Source organism: Lutzomyia longipalpis, chromosome 1, assembly GCF_024334085.1.
Source record: "Lutzomyia longipalpis isolate SR_M1_2022 chromosome 1, ASM2433408v1".
NCBI lineage: Eukaryota > Metazoa > Arthropoda > Insecta > Diptera > Psychodidae > Lutzomyia > Lutzomyia longipalpis.
Genome location: NC_074707.1, coordinates 11,086,296 through 11,105,942, shown reverse-complemented (window position 1 = coordinate 11,105,942; position 19,647 = coordinate 11,086,296). Strand labels below are relative to the sequence as shown.

Genomic DNA, 19,647 nt, shown 5'->3' with positions numbered 1-19,647 from the left:
TCCAAAGCACGACGCGTGATTTTCTCACAAGGGGAGAGCCACAGAAGTGCGGATTCCGTCTTTCTTGCTCACTCAAGACTGAGTCGCGAGATTGTTGGGATTGGCTAAGAGTTTCCCGCCGCACTCACGCCGATTGGACGCCTTGTGCTCATTGAATTCCGCTTAAGTATCTCCACTCGTGACATGAGGATTTTCCGACGGCTGCCCGTGACAATGCAATGGGCGGGAAAGTGGCAATCTTGCACAATGGGAGATAAATTATCCCTCCGTTTTCATCAGAATTTTTTTTTATCCATGCTACTCACAGGCTTTCCTTCCCTGTGTCTTTGAGGCGCACGAGGACGAGAGACGCTCTCATATAGCCTCCAGCTAATCTCCTTATGAGTCAGAGATGAGAAAGAGGAGGACTTATATACGGATATTAGCTCCAATTATCCCATAGTTTTCCGGCTCACTGCTAACGAAAGCCCGTAATTTGCACTCATTAATTCGCTAATAAGTGGCAATTGTGGTTTTCCACCCTCGCTTCATCATTGCTCAAAAAGTGCAAAGAAATTCATGTATTACCCCGGCTTCACCCTCTATTGACTTTATGCCTCGATTGAATATGTTGAAGGAATCACTAAATATTTACCTTTAGCAATGCTTAATCCATTAAGGACTCTTTGATATCTATTAAAACAATCTCAATGTCGCAGATTAAATTTCATTATGTACCCATTAAATATGATGGATCATCGCTGTGAGCATATAAATTGATTATGTTTATTTGCTCGTTCATTTTTTGTATTTAGCAAATCTTTAAGATTTTTCAAACATTAAATAAAGTGTTTAAATACTTATGTACATAAGTATATGTATATGTTTAGTTACATAGCTGATACATATATGTATACATAATAGAATTTTAACAGAAATATTTTTAAATTCGTTTCACAATTCTATATTTCGGTGCTCTATTGGGAGGTAGAGGAAAAAGGAAAAGCTTGTGCCGAATACATTACTTAATACGGGTGGTAGACGTCAAAAAAAGTAATTTGGATTACAGATATTTGAGGGAAATTTATCGAGACCAATTAATTATTTTAATTTATAATTTTCTAGGGGCGAGGAAGTAGGTTGTAATTTGAATTACCTGGAAATAAAATATGAATAATAGTTTTAAATATTAAGTAAATCATTGATGAACCTATCTATATTTTGTAGCTTTTATAGTCATAAATAAACGGGAGCTTTAAGAGCTTTGAAAGTTTTAAATTATTCCTTTTCAATTTATAAAAATTCAACAATATTTTGGAATACTTAAACCGTGAAATTTATTCATTTTTTTTTTAAATATTAGTCCAGTTTTAATAGAAAAGTTTTCTCAAGATTTTGGACCAGTAAACTAATTTAGAAAAATAATTTAATATTTTTAATAATAAAATGCAAAAAAACATACAAAAAATAAATTTAAAATAAAGTCACAGCTAAAACGAGAGGGGAAAGAGCATAGAAGTGAAAATGGGAGCTAAGGGTATCATATCTAAAACAGGCAGCCATTTAATGGCTTTATAAAATATTTTGGGTTATCAAAATGCTGTCTTGCCGATGAAAACCAGATGCCCTTTCATAAGTTATATAAAATGTTGCACATAAGAGAAATTAATATACCATTTTCTCCTCCATTTCCACTGTTGCTGGCAATTACAGACATATACATATACCAACTCTGGGATGATTGATTGGAACTCATACTGAATTTATTTTTTAACCATTCGATTGGTGAGGAAAACAACATGGTTTACATTATCGAGCTATTTAATTGTCCTCCACATTCCATATTCACAAAATGACTCCCCCACCGCAAGAGAAGAAAAGCCTCAATTCCAATAGTGGTGCTTTTGATCAAAGGGAGACCCACTGTAGGGGTGTGAGTGGCTAGCAGGGCTGAATTGATGGTCAAAATGATTGAAATTGTAGGCTGGATATGGGGGAGGTGGAAGGTTGTTGACGAAGGTGGAGCTCTTGGGCAGCATGCTGAGTTCTTTGTTGAGCGCTTGCCCGCAGTGGATTGTCTTTGTACTGATCATATCGGACTTTTCCCCGCCATCCATTTGTTTGTCGTCGTTCTTCACAACGGTGAGCGTGGCCCCACCTTCAATGGTGAGCCTCTTGCACTTGTAGCGTCGATTCTGAAACCATATCTTCACCTGCGTTGGCGTGAGGCTCAGCGTTTGTGCCAGCACCTCCCTTTCTGGCGCCGAAAGGTATCGCTGCAGACGGAAGCGACGCTCCAATTCGAGAACTTGGGATTGCGAAAAAAGTACCCTGGGCTTTCGCTTTGCACGAACTTTCCCATTCTTCCGCAACTCGCACCTCGATGATGTCACTAACTGGCTGGTGGAATCTTCTGTGGATTGAGGAATTTAAAAAAAATAAGTGAAATGCTTCTTGAGGGTGTCGAAATTGAGATGAATTCAAATGTTGATTTTGTCGGGGAAAAAGAGTGAAACCGATACTCACTGACTTGTACAATATCCTCTTTGTTCTCACTAAGATGACACATGCTGTCCAATTCCTGCACATGTTCAGAGGTCACCACGGACTGCTGGGAAGATGCAGAGAAAGGCTGCATCTCATAGTCATCGATAGCTTTGAGAGTTCTACTCTCTGATTCATTCCCAAACAACCCCCGCGGATCAGGAGGATCGGATGATGCGACGGAATGACTGCGGAAGTTACTTCCGGGTGTGATGGTTTTCACAGAGTCCATGGTTTGGAGTAGAGGTGGTGTCCCACCCAGATGACCATTGCTGGAGGATGTTGGATAATTCGTATAAAGGTTCTGATGTGACCCATAGTCGTATAAATTGGGGGTGTACGATGATGGATGGTAACTCTGATGTGGCAGAAAGCTATGAGAGATTGATGCTGGGAAGCTATCGATATATGGAACGGAATCACAATCCATGAAATTCTGGTGAGAAACACTAAAAAATAAATTTTATTCATTAATCCTAAACTTTATGTTATTTTAAAAAAATTTCAAGCTATCACTCGGTTCGAGTTTAAAGAATTGGTGGTTGAATTAAACAAGCAAATTTTTTGAAGAAAAATTGTTATAGTTTTACCAATAAGGAAAATAAAAGAGATATTTTTCACTTCTCCAGATTAAAATTGATTAACGAATTTTAGGGTAAAAAAAATGCAAAATTTTCACTTTTTGCTTAAAAACAGAATAAAATAGTTCTCAGAATAACTTATATAGAGCATGAAATTATCTTTAAACCACCCTCAAATAATCAAAATATTATCGTTCTATATACATAGATTGTAAGGGAATGTCCCACATACTCCTAAATATTTTTTAAATTAAAATATTGATTAAAAAATGTAGAACTTCACAGAAAAGTTTTCAATATGAAACACTTTCTTAATAAAATCATCAAACTTTTTCAATTTATGGTTCATTTAAAAAAAAACATTTCTTCATAAATTTTTTTCACCTTTCTATGTGACACCCCAAATAATTATCATCATTCTGATCCACAAGATTGAGAATGTCCTTTACGGAAAAGGGAGTTGAATAGCAACACTCTCTCCCTGAAACTGAGGCACTTGCACTATCAATTTCAAAATATCCTTGTTGCATTGCTCGACAAACTGTTGATATAAATTCACTTCCAACACTTCTTCCCAAATAAAAATTAAAATATTTATAAAGGTATCCCCAAGGAGGCAGCCGCGAGAGCTCCTGTGACGCAACCGAATCGTTTCTTTACAAATTAGTGACTGATTGAAAATTTCAATTTTCATGCTCAATTAGACTCTGAAGCGGCGCCATATCGTTCGTCCTGCATCGTTTTTCCCACTCTAGCAGCCGTCAAGCTTATTTTCCTCATCTTCTAATCTCATTCGTGACGCAAATCCCCAAACTCTATTTCAAGAAGAACAACCACATGCATGGAGAGCATATTTGGTGATGAATAATTTTTCCTTCCGCGGAATTTTTAGGCGCATTCTGACTATTTTATGATAATTCATAAATTTTCCGCATTTTCTCGGAAAATTGTGGGAAAATTCTTCCATTGAAAGTGCCTCAATGTTGCAACTCATAAAAGCGCTCATGTACGACGAAACTCCGCCCCAACATTCAGCTGCTAAGCCAATGGGTTGTTTTCATCGCCAGAGAAAGAAATGGAATAGAGAGGCACAGTGCCAGATTCTCATGACTTTTCCTTCTTGGCTTCTGGCTGAGATTTTTTTCTCTATACATATACGAATTAATCACTTTTTATATTTAGAGAAAGGCTATAAAACTGAACTAATTGGTTGGATAATTGAAAGCATTTTAGATATTACCAACAGCTATGAATTTTGTTCTGTGCCCCATTTTCCAACATGAATTAAATGCGCCGATATTACAATTTTATTGTGCGGGAGAAATTCCTCTCTGGGAAGACGTCTTCTCTTTTTTTTGTGCGTCTTTTCTCACGACTTAAGTGGCGCCTGATGCATTTCGCCAAACATTTTCCGCACAACACCGAAATACACTTTTTTCCTCCTGCTTTGCCTCAAAGAAATATGTCTCTGTTTGCAGCGTCCTTTCATATGTTTTTCCTTTATGACATGGACATATGTTCACTTCAAATTTTTGGAGTAAAGTGCAGTCAACAGTTCAGATGCATCCAATTGCAACAGGATGGGCAAATAATTTTTAATTTTCTCAATTTTTATGTAAAATTAGAATATTTGTTACAGAACAAGAGCCTTGTGTTTCAAGAATTAGATAAAAAAAATAATAATTTAAGAGGCATGATAAATCTTTCTTAAATTCATCAGTCCTTAGAAGACCTTCATAGTTTTTTTTTTTAAACTTAAAAGGAATTTTTTGCGTAAAAGTATTTTTCTCTGAATAACTTGCCATATCTTCATTTTGTTTTCAGAGATCTAGAGTTTGAGTATTTTTTTAGAATATTTGGCTCTGTAGGAAATCTTCAGTGGTTTTACTGATAGTTTTTTCTTAAGGGATTGTGTTTCATTTTATTTTCTTTTATGGAAATAAGGCTTGATTTTTCAAAAAAAATTTTTTTCTTAATTTTTTTGTAAACATCGGAAGAGATAGACAAAACTTGCTTAAAAACTTATTCTTCATTTGCTTTGCCTAAAATTATATATTTGGTTTCAATATTCCGACAAGGTACTGTAGAGATATCTCACACAGATTCTGAAGATGTTATGCAATTTTTGGGTTTTACCCCACACTATATCTTACAGAGCCTTAGGGCTGCCGGTTTCCTCTTTGTTTGATTCGTGCGACAAATAAAATGAATGCCGTGCTATGTGTAGAAAATAAATTTATCGTTTGATCCGCCTCGTGGTGAAAAATTTGTCTGCCACATCATCCATAAGGAGTATTAAGAAAGAAAATGTTTCAAAAAAATTATAAACTGAAATGCGACTTCCACATTACTTTCATTTCGGCATCCCTTTTACCTAAAAGACCGCTGCTTCGGGAGGCTTTTAATATATTTTCTTTTTTCTTTTTTCTTTTAATTCAACTCTTTCTAGTGAATAAAAAAGAGCATAAATACCATAAAGATCTCAGTGGAGTGAATTTCTTCATTTCACACGAATGTGAAGAGATGAGTGGCGACGCTGGACTGCATTTTTAATGTAATGTGTAGGAGAAATTTGTCACATCTGGAAGAGATAGATGTCTACATAAATTTGTACTTTACAGGACCTACATGGCCGTACAGGATGGACACTGACGTTGTTTTTTTTAATTGCTCTGTTTGACCATGCTCTGGGGTCATGTCATTTTGGCCTTTTTTCCTGCAAGGAGCCCCGACGTCTAGACGCTGTGCAACATGTAAGATCAAATAACAAACATTTTCCAATTTTTTTTCGCCAGAGAAGGGCGTTTTGTTTACAAATTGCCATATAAATCTGAGTACCTACATAGTGAACCTTTCACTTGTCTCAATAAAATTTTCCAAAAAAAATGTTTCAAATTTTATGAGGTCTTTCATGGATTCAAAACACGGGGACGCTGTCATCTAAAATCTATAAAATAGGTGAATTACGACCACGAGACGGTACTTGAGTCTGCCCCCTATAAAGGATTCTTATTTCTTTCACGACTTTCACATTCCCGGGCAACCCTCTTTCTCTGCTGAACTGCAATTAAAAAAGCACTTGACCCTATCTATTTACATACATTATTCCAAAATAAAAACGTTTCATATTTCCTTCTTATTTGTTGTAATAAGTTGGAAAAAATTCTTACAAAGTTTACTTAGGTTGGACGGTTAAGAAAATAATAAATCTGCTGATTTCATTTTATTCATTCCTCTTTTATTAGTTTGATTTAGAGTAAATTAAATTTGATACCTAGTTTAATTTAGTCCAAAGATTAACTTTAAAGCTTTAGTTTTTTTTTGAAAATCGAAAGGAAATATATCGAATTATTATTTATTCAAATCATTTATTTTTTGCAGCAAAATAAATAAATAAATTTTTAAAACATTTTACATTTCCGTTACTGATTCTAATTCAAGTCGAATGAGTCAATTCTCCCGCGTTTGCATGCGTTTACATTACCGACTTTTATGTTTTCAAATATAATGCGCTAGATGTCGTACGTAAGTCAGTGCATAGACTAAGAGCGGGTCTTTTAAAATTATTCAATACAAACCTTAAAATTCTGTGTATAATTGTAAATTTTATTGTTTTTCTTTATTATCAAACATTTTTTTACATATTAAAAGAAATCAAGGGATATTTCTTTAAAAGCTTTCAAAATTTTAATAATAATTTTTGTCACATTTATTTGTATTTTCTTTCTTTACGATTTACTAATATAATTTAGTTTTAAAAAATTCAAACATTAAATAGTCGTTATTTACATTAATTTTTAATCCTTAAACTTTTATTGAAATTTAAAAGATGTGGTGTTAATATAAAAGATATAAAATAAAAATTATTGTTCTAAATCAATCAGATGAACAAATGGCTTTTCATAAAATCATCTTGAGATGCCACACCGAAGCAAACGATTGATTTATCCGAAAACATTTTGCGATAAAATCTCCGAGCGCGGTAAAATAAGAAAAAAAATAAACGATGACATGCAAAACTATATACAATGTTGGTGTTATTTATATATATTATGTATTTATGTATATTACTAATTTAGAATTTAATGTCTATTTTGCATGTTTAGAGAAATACTCATATCAGAAAGAATTCTTAAGACATACAAAGTATGGAATATAGGGTGTAATAAAAGTAGGTCTTATCTGTTACTTAAGTTAATTTAATAATTATTGTTAAATTGCATTCTAATGACATTTCAACGTTCTAAACGATCGCGTTAGAGATTCTAAAGGTAAAAAGGAAAACAACGAAACAGCGAAGTAGAATAAGGCATCAAAATTCCTTCTGTTCATGCAAAGTATATATCTCGCTATATATAAATATGGTAGAAGTATGTAAAGAAGGAACGCAACATCGGAAAGAAATGCGAGAGATAAAACAGGGAGAGAAAAAAGAAAAGAAAAAGAAAAATCATGTTTGGTTTTGTGTATACAAAACGCACTCATAATAATGATTACAACTTTATTAACGATCCTGTGAATAATCTTTTATCGATATCCGCTTGTTTAATGGCATATCTTTTTCCCTCCTCTGCGAATTTGCGCTTGCAGTTGTGAGATGCCGATGTATTGCTGTGAGATATCATTGCGATGAGTTAATTTATTGCTAAATCATTTATTAATTTCCCCGCGCCGAGTGTGATTTTATGGTACCACACTGTGTGCACCAATAAAGCCATAATATGTTGGAATTGCGCAAACACATAAAGGAGGCGCACTTTTGCCTTTGATCCTCCCCGGTCGCCGGCCGCGAGAGATGAAGGTAAGATCTGCGTACCAATGTGCCAATACTATGGGGGCGCGCACAGACTCGTGTGTTTGTTGCCGGTGAAAGCCTGCGCCGGGAAAATAAATAACACTCGCGCCGGGCGGATAAATCACTCCAAAATTACTTATAAATAAAATAACGACCTCCACCTTTGAAAATATTTTATCTTTATACCTTCAACGAAAAAAAAACGTCCCTACGATTGTTATTTGTCACCCTGTTGCATCCAATCAGTCATCCCCGTGAGCCCCGCGATGGAGATATCTCTTCTTTATGCGATCTCAATCTCTTTTAATTGTAATTTTCCACATCAATGTGCTATGCAATTTTTGTTCTCTTTTACATTGCAAGATTTTCTCATGACGATCTTCCTCGCGTCCTCCTTTCTCATGTCTATCGGACACTGTGTGTAATGAATGAATTGGCAATATCGTCAACAATCCTCCACTGGTGAGGAACACAGACAAGTCAATTATCTTTTTTTTTGCACACAACAAATCAACCAGCTAGTGGGTCACAAAAACGTGTGATTTGTTTTGTGATACACAACATTAAACAAAAGTTATATAGGTAACACCAAGAAACCACCACCCATACCCGAAGATTTCTTCTCTTTAATTTAATTGACAGAGAATAAAATTGAATTGAGTGACAGTTTTGTTATTCATAAGAAATTAATCATGTTAAATATCTTAGGATATGTATGTATATAAATATTAAATTGTGATTAATTACAGTATCGAAAGAAAATATTTCGATCAATCTGTTCAACATTTTTGAATCTGGAAATTCTTCGACAGACACTGGATAGGAGGAATGAGAAATGAATGCGTGAAACTTTATTTACACAAAAATTATTATAATTTGTCTCAATCACATGGATTGATATTAAAAATAAATTAAAAAAAAATAAACTACAAAATGTAAAAAAAAAATAAAAAAGTACCTCCCCGGCGGGGAATCGAACCCCGGTCTCCCGCGTGACAGGCGGGGATACTGACCACTATACTACCGAGGACTTGCATGTTAGTAGAAAATTCAATAATATATAGCTATATGTATGTACGTAGGTACATATAGTACAGTTAACATATCCTAAAGGACTATTTGAAAATATATAGTACAGTTACGGGGTGATTAAGCATAAAATCTTCTTTAATTTAATATTTTTTTTAGCTTCGTAATTTATTTATTACTAAAAAAAAGAATATTAATCGAAATAAGTGACAATAAAGATAAATGACGTATAAGAAGATTAAATGTGGTAATAATATTCCGTAAAATTTAATTAAAACTATCACTAAATACATAACACTATGCAGCAAATTTTTTGTACTTGAACATAAAATTTTTTTTTGAATAATAAATTCTTTGATCAGCAAAGAAATTAGTAAAATTACATTAAATTGAAACAAAAATATTATTGAAAAGTCCTCAAAAATTTATTGTTAATAAAATGTCCGCTCATTTGGTATTTCTTTATCAGTTCTCATTGATTTTGAAAGCGGTGTATGTTTTTTTCATGAATATATTTATTATGGGTAGAGTGAATAATATTTCTTCAGTGTGCAGAATGAGGATTGTTCTTCGGGCATTGAAGGGACGGTAAAAAGTCATCGCCTCGGGAAGATGGGACAAAAAAAGTGCCCGGGTTTTTTGTGTTACCCCAAAGAGAACGATGCAAGAAGCCACTGAAGAAATGATTCGATACAAATTAACCGTCATATTTCATTGGTTGTCAATTTGTGCGTTTTGTGGACATTGCTGGTGGAAAGGAGATGGAGATACCAGAGGCAAAAGGCTTCTTCCTTCAGCGGGAGATTGTCTCTTCTTCCCAAAAAGCCGCATTTCTTCGAATCCTCGAGGGTAGGGGGATCTCAGCAGTTTGGACAGTGGCAAAGGAATACATACATATATATGCCATAGAGATGGAGGGACAAAAAAAGTATATTATTAATAACAGGAGGATGAAGAACAAAACGTGGGCTGAGGGAAAAAAAATCTCAACACACAGATATAAATGAAATGTTGGTGAAATTAAAATTCTACACAATATTTCATGTCACAGAGATACGAAGAATTAATTGTCCACCGGAGATATTGGGAGATAAGTCTGGAATTGTCAATTTTTTCGAGCATCCATCGAGATGGGGCTCCACGATGGAATGAAGCTCGGAATTTGTCAATATAGTGGCCACAGAGCTGAGATTAATAATATGATTTATACCGAATGTAGACAGGTGAAGTCATTCCAATGCTCGACTTTTTCTCATCCCAAACCCTCCCAGGTGAGTGATGAATTTATGTCACACCCTGTGCCATTATGTATCGTATCTGCCGATGAAGAAGATTTCCGCTAAAATCAACAAAGAAATCTTCCCGCGCGATTGAGGCGAAAAACGTGCAATTATACTTTTTTGTCCGATTCTTAATTTCTTATTTATGAGGGCATGAAGATGAAGTTGCAGACTATTTCTTGCGGGTCCCAATAAAAATGGTCATATAGTGACACTTTATGTATTGAGCTCGCATGGGAGAGTGAGAGGATCTCTTAGGAGAAAAGCTGACTCATGCATGCCAACAAATTGATCTTCTGTGAGGTCTTATGTTTCATTGATGCGATCCGTGAAGAAATTTAATTTTTCCCCCCAAGTCATCGCTTCATGATCGCCGATAATCTTACCATATAGAGATCATACAATTGAAAGAGACACATAATCACATATTCACGAATAAATCAAATAACAATACTTCAATCAAATTCCTTGAATTTTCTTTCTCGTCCTTTCAAAGCAGCATCATCGCATCTCGAAATACAAATTGCTGCATTGTGGCGATGATGAAGGAATACCGATCAGAATCCACAAAAGATTGTCTGACCTTTGAACACACATTTTTTTTTCACGTAGTGAAGAATCCTTCTTAAACAATCAGGTGCTTAACCAATAAATCAATGATTTCTTAAGATCTCTTTGAAGGTGTTTTTAAAAAAAATTCCTACGTCTTGTCTAAAAGAAAATAGTCCAATTTTTCTTATTTGAGACGTTAAGAAATTTTTAAAATTTTACGAGAGAAAGCAAGATTTGCGGGGGCGTGGATATTCGATCAAACATTAGAATCAAAAGAATACGCGAGTGCATAAAAAACTTCTTCTATTGCCGAAAATTACTACCATTAAAAACGAGATAAAATCCATCGTTTTTTTGGCATCTTTCCCAATAGGATAAAAAAAGTCCTCCCACTGTTTTGAAAACATTTTGGCTCCATATTATCTCAAAGTAGCCGTCTGAGTAAATAAGAGAAACAGAAAAAATATTCAATTAATAAAGATGTTCGAAAAGCATTTTTATGCCCATCCCAAGACCTTATCTTTCCGTTTAAAGCTAAATAAAGCAACGAATTAATTGCTCACATTCCGCCAAGAAGAAGTCAGCACATTCCAATAAATTACCCAAATTAATCTAATTACTCACCTGTTCGGTTTCAATTTACAAAAATCGCCTTCAGGAGTGTTGGGGATTTTTTTCTACCTTCTTCCCCATGGGAACAATAACCACAAATAAAAACGTCAACAAATCAATTGGGTCCGAAACAAATTTCTTCGTTTTTTTTTGACCATCTTCCTGGGGTACAAGAAAAAAAATCTTACTTCACCCCATGCGGTGGTACTAAAATGCATTTTGTATCTGTTAGGAGAAACTCATAAAATTCTCAAAAGGATTCCAAAAATTTCGACCACTGCGACCATTAAAAAAACACACATAATTGCCTTCCTCAACATCTTTCCTGATCCCAAATTCCTGTGCATATAGGTGGGAGATAAAATGGTATTAATTTGTGTTGTGCGTTTGCATGTTATCCACCAAAGTGTTCTTCATCATTCAAACAATTCATTAGATAGGTCTCTAATTAATTTCATAATTCTTCACAGCACTCACTGCACCCCTTTTGCAAGGCGTGATTCTCCTCCAGCCAGCTCCATTCACCATAAAGAGAGCCGACTGAAATGATAAATAAACAGTGATTAACACTTTTATCTCACTTTGTGCCATTTGACCGAGAAACTAGATTCCATGCGGGAGTCTGTGAGTGAAGATTTTAGGTGGGAAGAGGCACTCGCGATTTATACCATAAATTTACTTCAAATTTGAATAAATTGTTAATACCCAACCCCCTGAAAAAAAATCCTCAAAAGTGTATTTTTCCACACGGAGATTTTACATGAGTGGAAGATGAAAAAAAAACGAAGAGATGGAGGCGCCAAGTGGATCTTTGAACTGCCGCCTTGTGAAAGAAAGATGAAAACTTGAGAGAGATATGATGGTGTAAGAAAAAGGGAAAAGAAAGTTGCAGGCCAAAATATTTGTCAAGTTTATCCCAAAAAACAATATTTACGCAAGCAATTGCTCATCAAATAGCATTTGTGTTGATTTTGGTTGACTTTCAGGTCCAGGGATCGGTGAACCAAAAGGATTTCAATCACGGTGGGCAAATTTTCTCCATTTACAGCCACCAAAGTAAGTTGCCGAAACGGAAATCGTTGTTAACACATGTCCCAGCCGCCACTTGAACTCCCTATCCTTGGGAATATAAGTGGTGCGCACAGGGATTCCTTCTGGGACAAACATTATCAATTAAATGGTGTTAATGCCATCTAAATTAGGTTTAATACCTACTCGTTTAAGCGGTATACTTTCTTCCAACAAAAAATAACCAAGTACATCCCTTTCCAATTAATCATTAGGGCACGTCTTCATTTTAGAGTAGAGAATGTAAGTATGCATTAGAATTTTTTTTTATTATGAAAGTTTCTTAAAGAAAATTAGAAAAAAATGATTATTTTATTAATTTTCTAATTTAAAATTAGAAAAAAAAAGAAAAATATGATAAAAATATTTTTCAAATATTTCCGTTAGATGTTTTGTGCTCTAACCCCCATCAATGGGTTCTAACATCCATACACGAGTACCTACTTCCTCTCACTTCATACATTATTTCAAGTCAGCCATAAAGCTACAGTTGAGTGTCTTGAAATGCTTTTTTCTTTTCAACATTTAACTCCTTGCACAAAAATCGCGCCGGTAGTAAGTCTATTTGCAAATGAAATGGGTTTGAGAGGGCATGCTAAATGCGCGGCGTAAAAATTCAACATTGACTTTGCCAGATTTGCACTCGGTCTGTAGCAAATAATTTCTCATTTCCCCTCTGTAGCTGATTTCTGAAGATGTGAAAGATATGTAATTGGAATAGTTAGTTGACTTCGACCCTGAACACTCAACAGTTCTTCATCAGCGCTAAATGAGCGTCATCTTTGAACAATTAATAACTAAACAGCAATTTCGAAGCGAAAATTGGTAATCTTCAATCTCGGCGGTGTGCTTATTTGTATTTATTTTAACTGTCTGGCCAGTCGCTTAGGTATTTACTGATGAGAATTTCGACCCAGAAGAAGGAGAGATGCGAACGAAAAGCCCGCTGTTAGACGTATAATATAAGAAATCTTATATGTACCTCAAGTCAGTATCTCTGGCGCATACATCAGAGGTTTTGTATGTATAAATTTATACTTAGCAGGAATTCTTTCAATTTGTCGGGAATGATAAGCAAATACATTTTAAAGCTGATGGTGATGGGCTACAATGGAAGTAGCCTGCCTCTGGTGTGGAAATTGTTTCAATAGCGCTATTCCTTCGTTTCTGCAAATATTTATCAATGCGACCAATACGAAATGAAAAATGGATTTGTTTTTATTACCTCAAGAGACGTGCTGTTATCAATGAATTTCTCCACAAACCTCAAGCTTTCTGGAAAAGCGATAAATAATATTTAGATAATAAAGTGTATTAATGTATAAGAGCAAGTTTGATATTATCACATTCACCATTCAAGAAGAGCCAAACAATGTAAGGAAATCAGACAACTTCATCTATATGTAGATACATATATTATGTGTGTATGGACATAATCTGACGAACTCTACATAATGAAGGACTGGTCATTCTGATCAATATAGATTCCAAAAAAAATCTTGTAAAAAACCGACATCAAATCTAATTAAAATCCATAATTTTTCCAAAAATGTATTAAAAAATTAGTTAAAAATAAGTTACGTTAATTCTTAAAAGCATAACCAGTGAGCTTTTCTACGTATTATATATAAAAGAAAAGATTAGGAGCTTTTCTTTTTCCGAGCACGTGTTATGCTACAACCGGGATTTAACGAAGAGCTGGTTGCTATTGACGACGTAATCTCAAAAGTTCCACATGACAGCACTTTATTCGCGAATTATTCGACGTCTAATTCCATCGTCAATTTATCCTGTGATTCTCTTCTTCCTTCTTCCACATTTTTATTAGCTCATCACTTGAGAAGTACTTCACAACAATGTGATATTTTGGTTCATGCTTGGCAAATTTATTCACACACATACAGCCAGAAGCATTTCGGTAGATGATAAATAAAAATCAATTGTGGAAATTTAAAATGAATCACGGCAAAAAAAGAAAAGAAAATCTAATAAAAGTCCCAAAACGCCATTTTGAAAGCTTAAAAGTCACTCTGCTTCATAATAATTTTTCTCGTAATTCTTTTCTCTTTTGCTATTGTTACTTTTCTCCCCCAAACCAGCAAAGAGAGCTTTTTTGCCTGCCTTTTACAAAGTCGTGAGTGAAAACAATAATATTTTTCATAATAAAATATGAATTGCGAAATCCCATGTCGTGAAATTCGCATAATATTCCAATAAAACAACACTCGTTTTCTTGTAGTTTAATATTATTTATAGCACTCGAGGATTTCCATACATTTACACGCTTTCCACCAAGCAGAACAATTTAAATGTTAGGTATGCGAAAAGATGAAAATATATATATTATAATATTTCTCCCTTCCCAAAAAGCAAAGCTCATTCAAGAACAATTGCCATTTTATGGGGCGCGGTGCGGAATTATTGCAAAATACAGAGGGTCGAAAAATTTTCCAACAATTCACAGCTTTCACGCTTCCACGAGGAAAAGGCAACACAGAGCGGAGAGTTAGATAATACACGGGATATAACCAAATATACAATAACATGGTAAAATTAAAGTCATCCTAAAAGTAGTAAGAATTAATATTTACTTTACTACTTTAGGAAAATGAGGAAAATCACGTGGGAAAGGATTTTTAAAGATACTGCTTCGAGATTTAAATTTTGATTAATTACTTGGAAGGATTTTTTTAGAAATAAAAATTCATTCCAACAAACAAAGTATAAAAAAGGAAAATTCAACAAAGTTGCAAAACTTTCCGACTGCCAATTCATGGCTGAATTTACATGCTTATTAAATCTTTCCCTTTTTCGTCATGTGTCAATTAAATAAAATTAAAGCTCGTTGAGTGTTGTGATGGTAAAAAAAAGACGGAGAAAGGGCTTTCTTGCAATGTGGATATAGAAGGTAATTTAAATTTTTGACACAGTTTAGAAATTGTAGGAGATACCGGAATTTTATGCAAAATAGCCGTAAGACCATTCATTTTATTATATCCCATCCAATTTTCAACAATGATGCCATTCTATCACGCGAAGGTAAGAAAAATAAAACAGAGGAGTGAGACAGAAGTGTGAGAGAAAAGCTCTGGCTGAAAAGCTACTGTGTGAGGAAACTGTCTGGCGCATATGCTGTCAGTCCATCAATCCAGTGTTGATTCATGGTGCTTGTTAGCCGGCGCATCTCTTCAGGTTGCATTTTCTACAGTCTCCACACATATTTTATTTATTGGCATTGTGACTCCCCATTCCGCATATGTGTGCAACAATCATTTTACTCATGCATTTATCTCCATCGTTTTATTATTATTTTATTCCAATCTGCACGACTGTGTTCTTCTCCTAATTAGATAACGCCATCTTGCTATAGTTCCTACAAATGGCGCTCATGAATGATTTTATTAAAATTTATTTCTTACACGAACATTAAGAATAATTAGCAGCAAAGAAACATGGCAAAACATATAAATATTTCAACAAAAATCTAACAACTAAATTAACCCAGAAGACCCAGAACTATTTTATAGTTCCTCTTCCTGTTTCATTCAAGAAGACACAAATAATGGTCCTCCTACACAATGTACGATGGAGGTACTTACTTAATGCAAGTTTCCTTTTAACTGCAACTCTGAAAATTACTATTTACATTTTAAATACAATATTCATGAGAGAATTTTAAAATATTGCAATTAAACGTAAAATAAATTCTCTTAACTAGAACGAGTGATCTTTAAAACTAAAGTTGTTAAGCAATTAATTCTTTAACAAAAATTGTCTTAAATTAGCGCAATGTCTAACCTTTTAATCAATGCCGCATTTACCTATTCTAAATGGTTGTAAAACACAAGAAATAGCGTTTTATATTTTACAGTTGCGAACAAAAAGGAGTTATCACTTTAACAACTGCAAGGTAAGGTGATTTAAATGGATGCATTTGCATTTCTTTCCCTTCCTCAAATTAAAGGAATATTTGTTTGTAGCATATGGAGAATTTACCGCAGCTGAAATTACTCGTGTATGCATACAAATAGTGCATTCCAACATGATTTGTTGGTTTGAAAAAGTGTGCTCCTCCGAGAACTAAAAAAAAAATAATTGAAGGTGGAATTGGACAGTGTATTCATGAGATCGAGAGCGCCAAAAGAGCAATGAATATCGCAAAGTCGTGATTGTCGCTGGCAAGAGGCACAAGGAGCTGGATGGCTTCTGCCGCGCACAAAACTCCCCAAGCCAAGAGGTAATATATAAATTCAGCATTTTCAAATGGACGTCTTTATTCTATTCAAAATAAGACATTGGCGTGTATCGTGTACGTACGGTGTGCACCATTGGATCCTATAAGTGGCTCTTGTGTGTACATTCCAGCAGTTATAAATTTTAATATATTTATTCACAACAGAGAATGGACCGAGTGTTTATTCCAATTCGCCTGTAGACGTGTTTGGAGTCTCTCCTTCTTTAATCCTCCATGTCTTCATGGTGCTGCCTATTGTTTCACTTTTGATCGATTTCCTGCAATTGTAAGATTTTGGGATCTAATTCAAACTCTTATACATTTTTTTTTATTGCTTCCACGACTCTAGGTTGAAGCACAATATTCCCATTTACGTTTACTCTATTGATACATTGACTAATCCATTAATTCACTGATCGATCAGTGCTAAAGATCAATATTTTTTCTCTCATAAATGTAATTGAATAAGGTAATTGTTGCTTACATAGAGCTTATGATCTCACTTAATAAAATCAAAAGAAAAGCTCACAATTACTGCTGCATAATATAAAATGATTTATGTAAAGCGAATACATATGTATATAGCAAAAAAAGGTTCAAAAAATAATTTGAAAAAAAAATCACTTTTGTTTATATTTGAACAAATTTTGGTGTTTGTCCAACGTCCAATGGACGGCGGATGTTGGCGTTGAATTTCGTCGACTCTCCTTTAATACAGCATCACATACGTACAGCAATATGCCTGGTGGTGCTTTCCATAGAGGAGCTCTCTATAGAAAATTTGCCGAAAACAATAAATATTTAAACAACAGGCAGCTGCCACTATTGTAAATTGAAGATTAACGAGTTTTGATTTCTTGATCAGATGTTCAAACATACAAAAGACCATCATCATCATAATGATCATCATTGGGGCAAGGAATTCACATCGGAGCATAAAGCAAATGAGGGAAGCTGAAGAATATAAAGAGATATGTTGCAAGCTTTCTGAGGAGGGCACACTACCGAAAACATCTTCGTAAATTATGCATTTTATGCACAGATTGATGCTGCGTGCATAATTCTCCAAATCGCATTGCAAAATCTACCGTCACAGCAAATTTGTAATTGAATCGTTAATATTCTCTCGTGTACGATTTATTGGTGGTTGAATTGAAAGCTACGTTTAGCGAGCTTTAGCTTTCAAGTAACATTTGCATACCACGTTTACAATTTGTATACGATAAATGTAAAATATTTTCTATATAAAACAATTTAGTAATGTTAATTTAATTTCACCTACAGGCAAAAGAAGCAAAATCTTGAGTGAAAATAGCTTAAAATATATTTAGCTTTTTATATGGAAATTTCCTTTGAAAAGAAGCGAAGAAAAATCCAAAACCTTAAAGCCTACCCGCCCACGCTTAAATCCAAAATGGAAGAATGGGAAAAAGACTCATTTCATTTGCATTCATTCCTTCAAGAAAATCGTACATTGACGCACAAATAAAGCAACTCCATTCGACAAAATTGGCCGTTTAAGTGTTAAACCATTTATCCAGTGATTTGAATGTAAAAGGAATATCTATTATAGCATCACGATTTTCAAATTCGCAAGTCAAATTGAATTCTTCTCATTCGCAAATCCAACCCTCTAACTAAATCGTATAAGTCGATCGCATACCGATTTATTTGAGGGGTGAAACTTTGAGTATTTTTCTCATTCATTTTTTTCTCTCCCTTCACTCACCCATGCCCGAAAATTCAATCAGTGCCTCAATCCCACACGGAAATAGGATGTTTGCAGAGACATTATGTATGCTATATACCTGTGAGTCCCTCAATATCCTTTTTGCTTTTTATCCAATTGCAAAAAGGATGAGAAATATTGCCACCACCATACAATGCTGGGCCTTTTGCTGCAGTAACACACACACCCCTCAATTTAAATAACTTAGCATTCAAATCGCGAGCAATACAACTGATTTTCGATAACAATCTCCGTAATGATGCAATTACAATCGCGCATTCGAAGTGTTACCATGGCAAAAGCAAAATCCCCGGTAAATCTGCAAGAGCGTTCTCTTTATACCTACATACAACATACATATAGCTTTGGAGCTTTTGAGCTTAATATTTGTGAAGTTCTCGTACGAGATATACGAAGCATTACTACCTACGCGGAGAAAGAAGAAAAAAAATATATAAATCTCATACTTTCCCCAATTATATATAGATTTTATTTTAAATATAATTAACTGTCACAAGAAGGGAGAAAAAGTAAATCCTCATGAAAAATTCAAGGAAATGAAATTCGTGTAAGAGAAATAAAAATGCCAAAAAGCTGAATATAAAGTTTTTATTGCTAACATTTCTCCAGCAGCATCTACCGCGTTTGCAGCAATAGAGCCATGAAAATAGAGAGAAAAGTATTGGAGGGTTTTTGTGAAAAGAAATGGGGCGGTGGTATGCAAAATTATATGTGTGTATTTCACATAGTGTCAAAATATAGGAAATAAAACATCATTGTGCTGCATATATAAGGTACCTATATATAGAAGTTATGTTGGGCTTCTGTTGAAAAGATATACATAATAATTTTGAAATTGCATATAGAGAATATCCTCAGAGACGCTTTTATTGTCGTAGAACCATTTCTAAGATATGAAATGAAATCATTCTCCTGAAAAGGATTGGATCATTTTTTTCATGCTGGTACATAAAATGAAGAAAAAAAAACACATATTTTTCTTAGGGACAAAATTTACAGTCACTGCTATACCATAACTATGGAAAATCAATTTCTAATAAAATTTCCTTTATGCACAGTACATGTAAAGTGTGGTCCCTACCATCAAAAGAGGGACATGTCTATGCCCAAAATTTTTATGACATCAAAAAATGCTTCTATAAATCACAAAATGACCTACACTACTCATCTTCTAGCATATGCTTCGTATTTTGAGGAAAATTTGATAGAAAAAAAGTCAGTTT

At 34.4% G+C, this 19,647-nt stretch overlaps 2 protein-coding genes and 1 non-coding gene across 4 annotated transcripts in view; all 3 read right to left on the bottom strand.

The window, feature by feature from the left end:
- LOC129790048 (solute carrier family 35 member B1 homolog) overlaps positions 1 to 19,647 on the bottom strand; it is a 766,332-nt gene that overhangs the window by 503,324 nt on the left and 243,361 nt on the right. The gene's annotated exons all lie outside the window — the stretch shown is intronic.
- LOC129789925 (muscle-specific homeobox protein tinman) lies at positions 1,779 to 3,776 on the bottom strand. Its single transcript, XM_055827059.1, has 3 exons — positions 3,489 to 3,776; positions 2,506 to 2,972; positions 1,779 to 2,392 (listed from the first exon to the last, which is right to left on the bottom strand). Exons 1-3 carry the CDS (start codon positions 3,632 to 3,634, stop codon positions 1,863 to 1,865), a joined length of 1,143 nt encoding a protein of 380 aa, XP_055683034.1. The 5' UTR covers positions 3,635 to 3,776; the 3' UTR covers positions 1,779 to 1,862.
- Positions 8,858 to 8,929, bottom strand: Trnad-guc (transfer RNA aspartic acid (anticodon GUC)). The gene has a single exon. It is a non-coding gene; the product is annotated as a tRNA-Asp (tRNA).

Coding starts and splice junctions, on each gene's coding strand:
- LOC129789925 (XM_055827059.1), bottom strand. CDS start 3,634: ATGCAACAAGGATATTTTGAAATTGATAGTGCAAGTGCCTCAGTTTCA. Junction 2,973..3,488: donor TTGGGGTGTCACATAGAAAG/GTGAAAAAAATT, acceptor TTTATTTTTTAG/TGTTTCTCACCAGAATTTCA. Junction 2,393..2,505: donor AGAGGATATTGTACAAGTCA/GTGAGTATCGGT, acceptor CTCAATCCACAG/AAGATTCCACCAGCCAGTTA.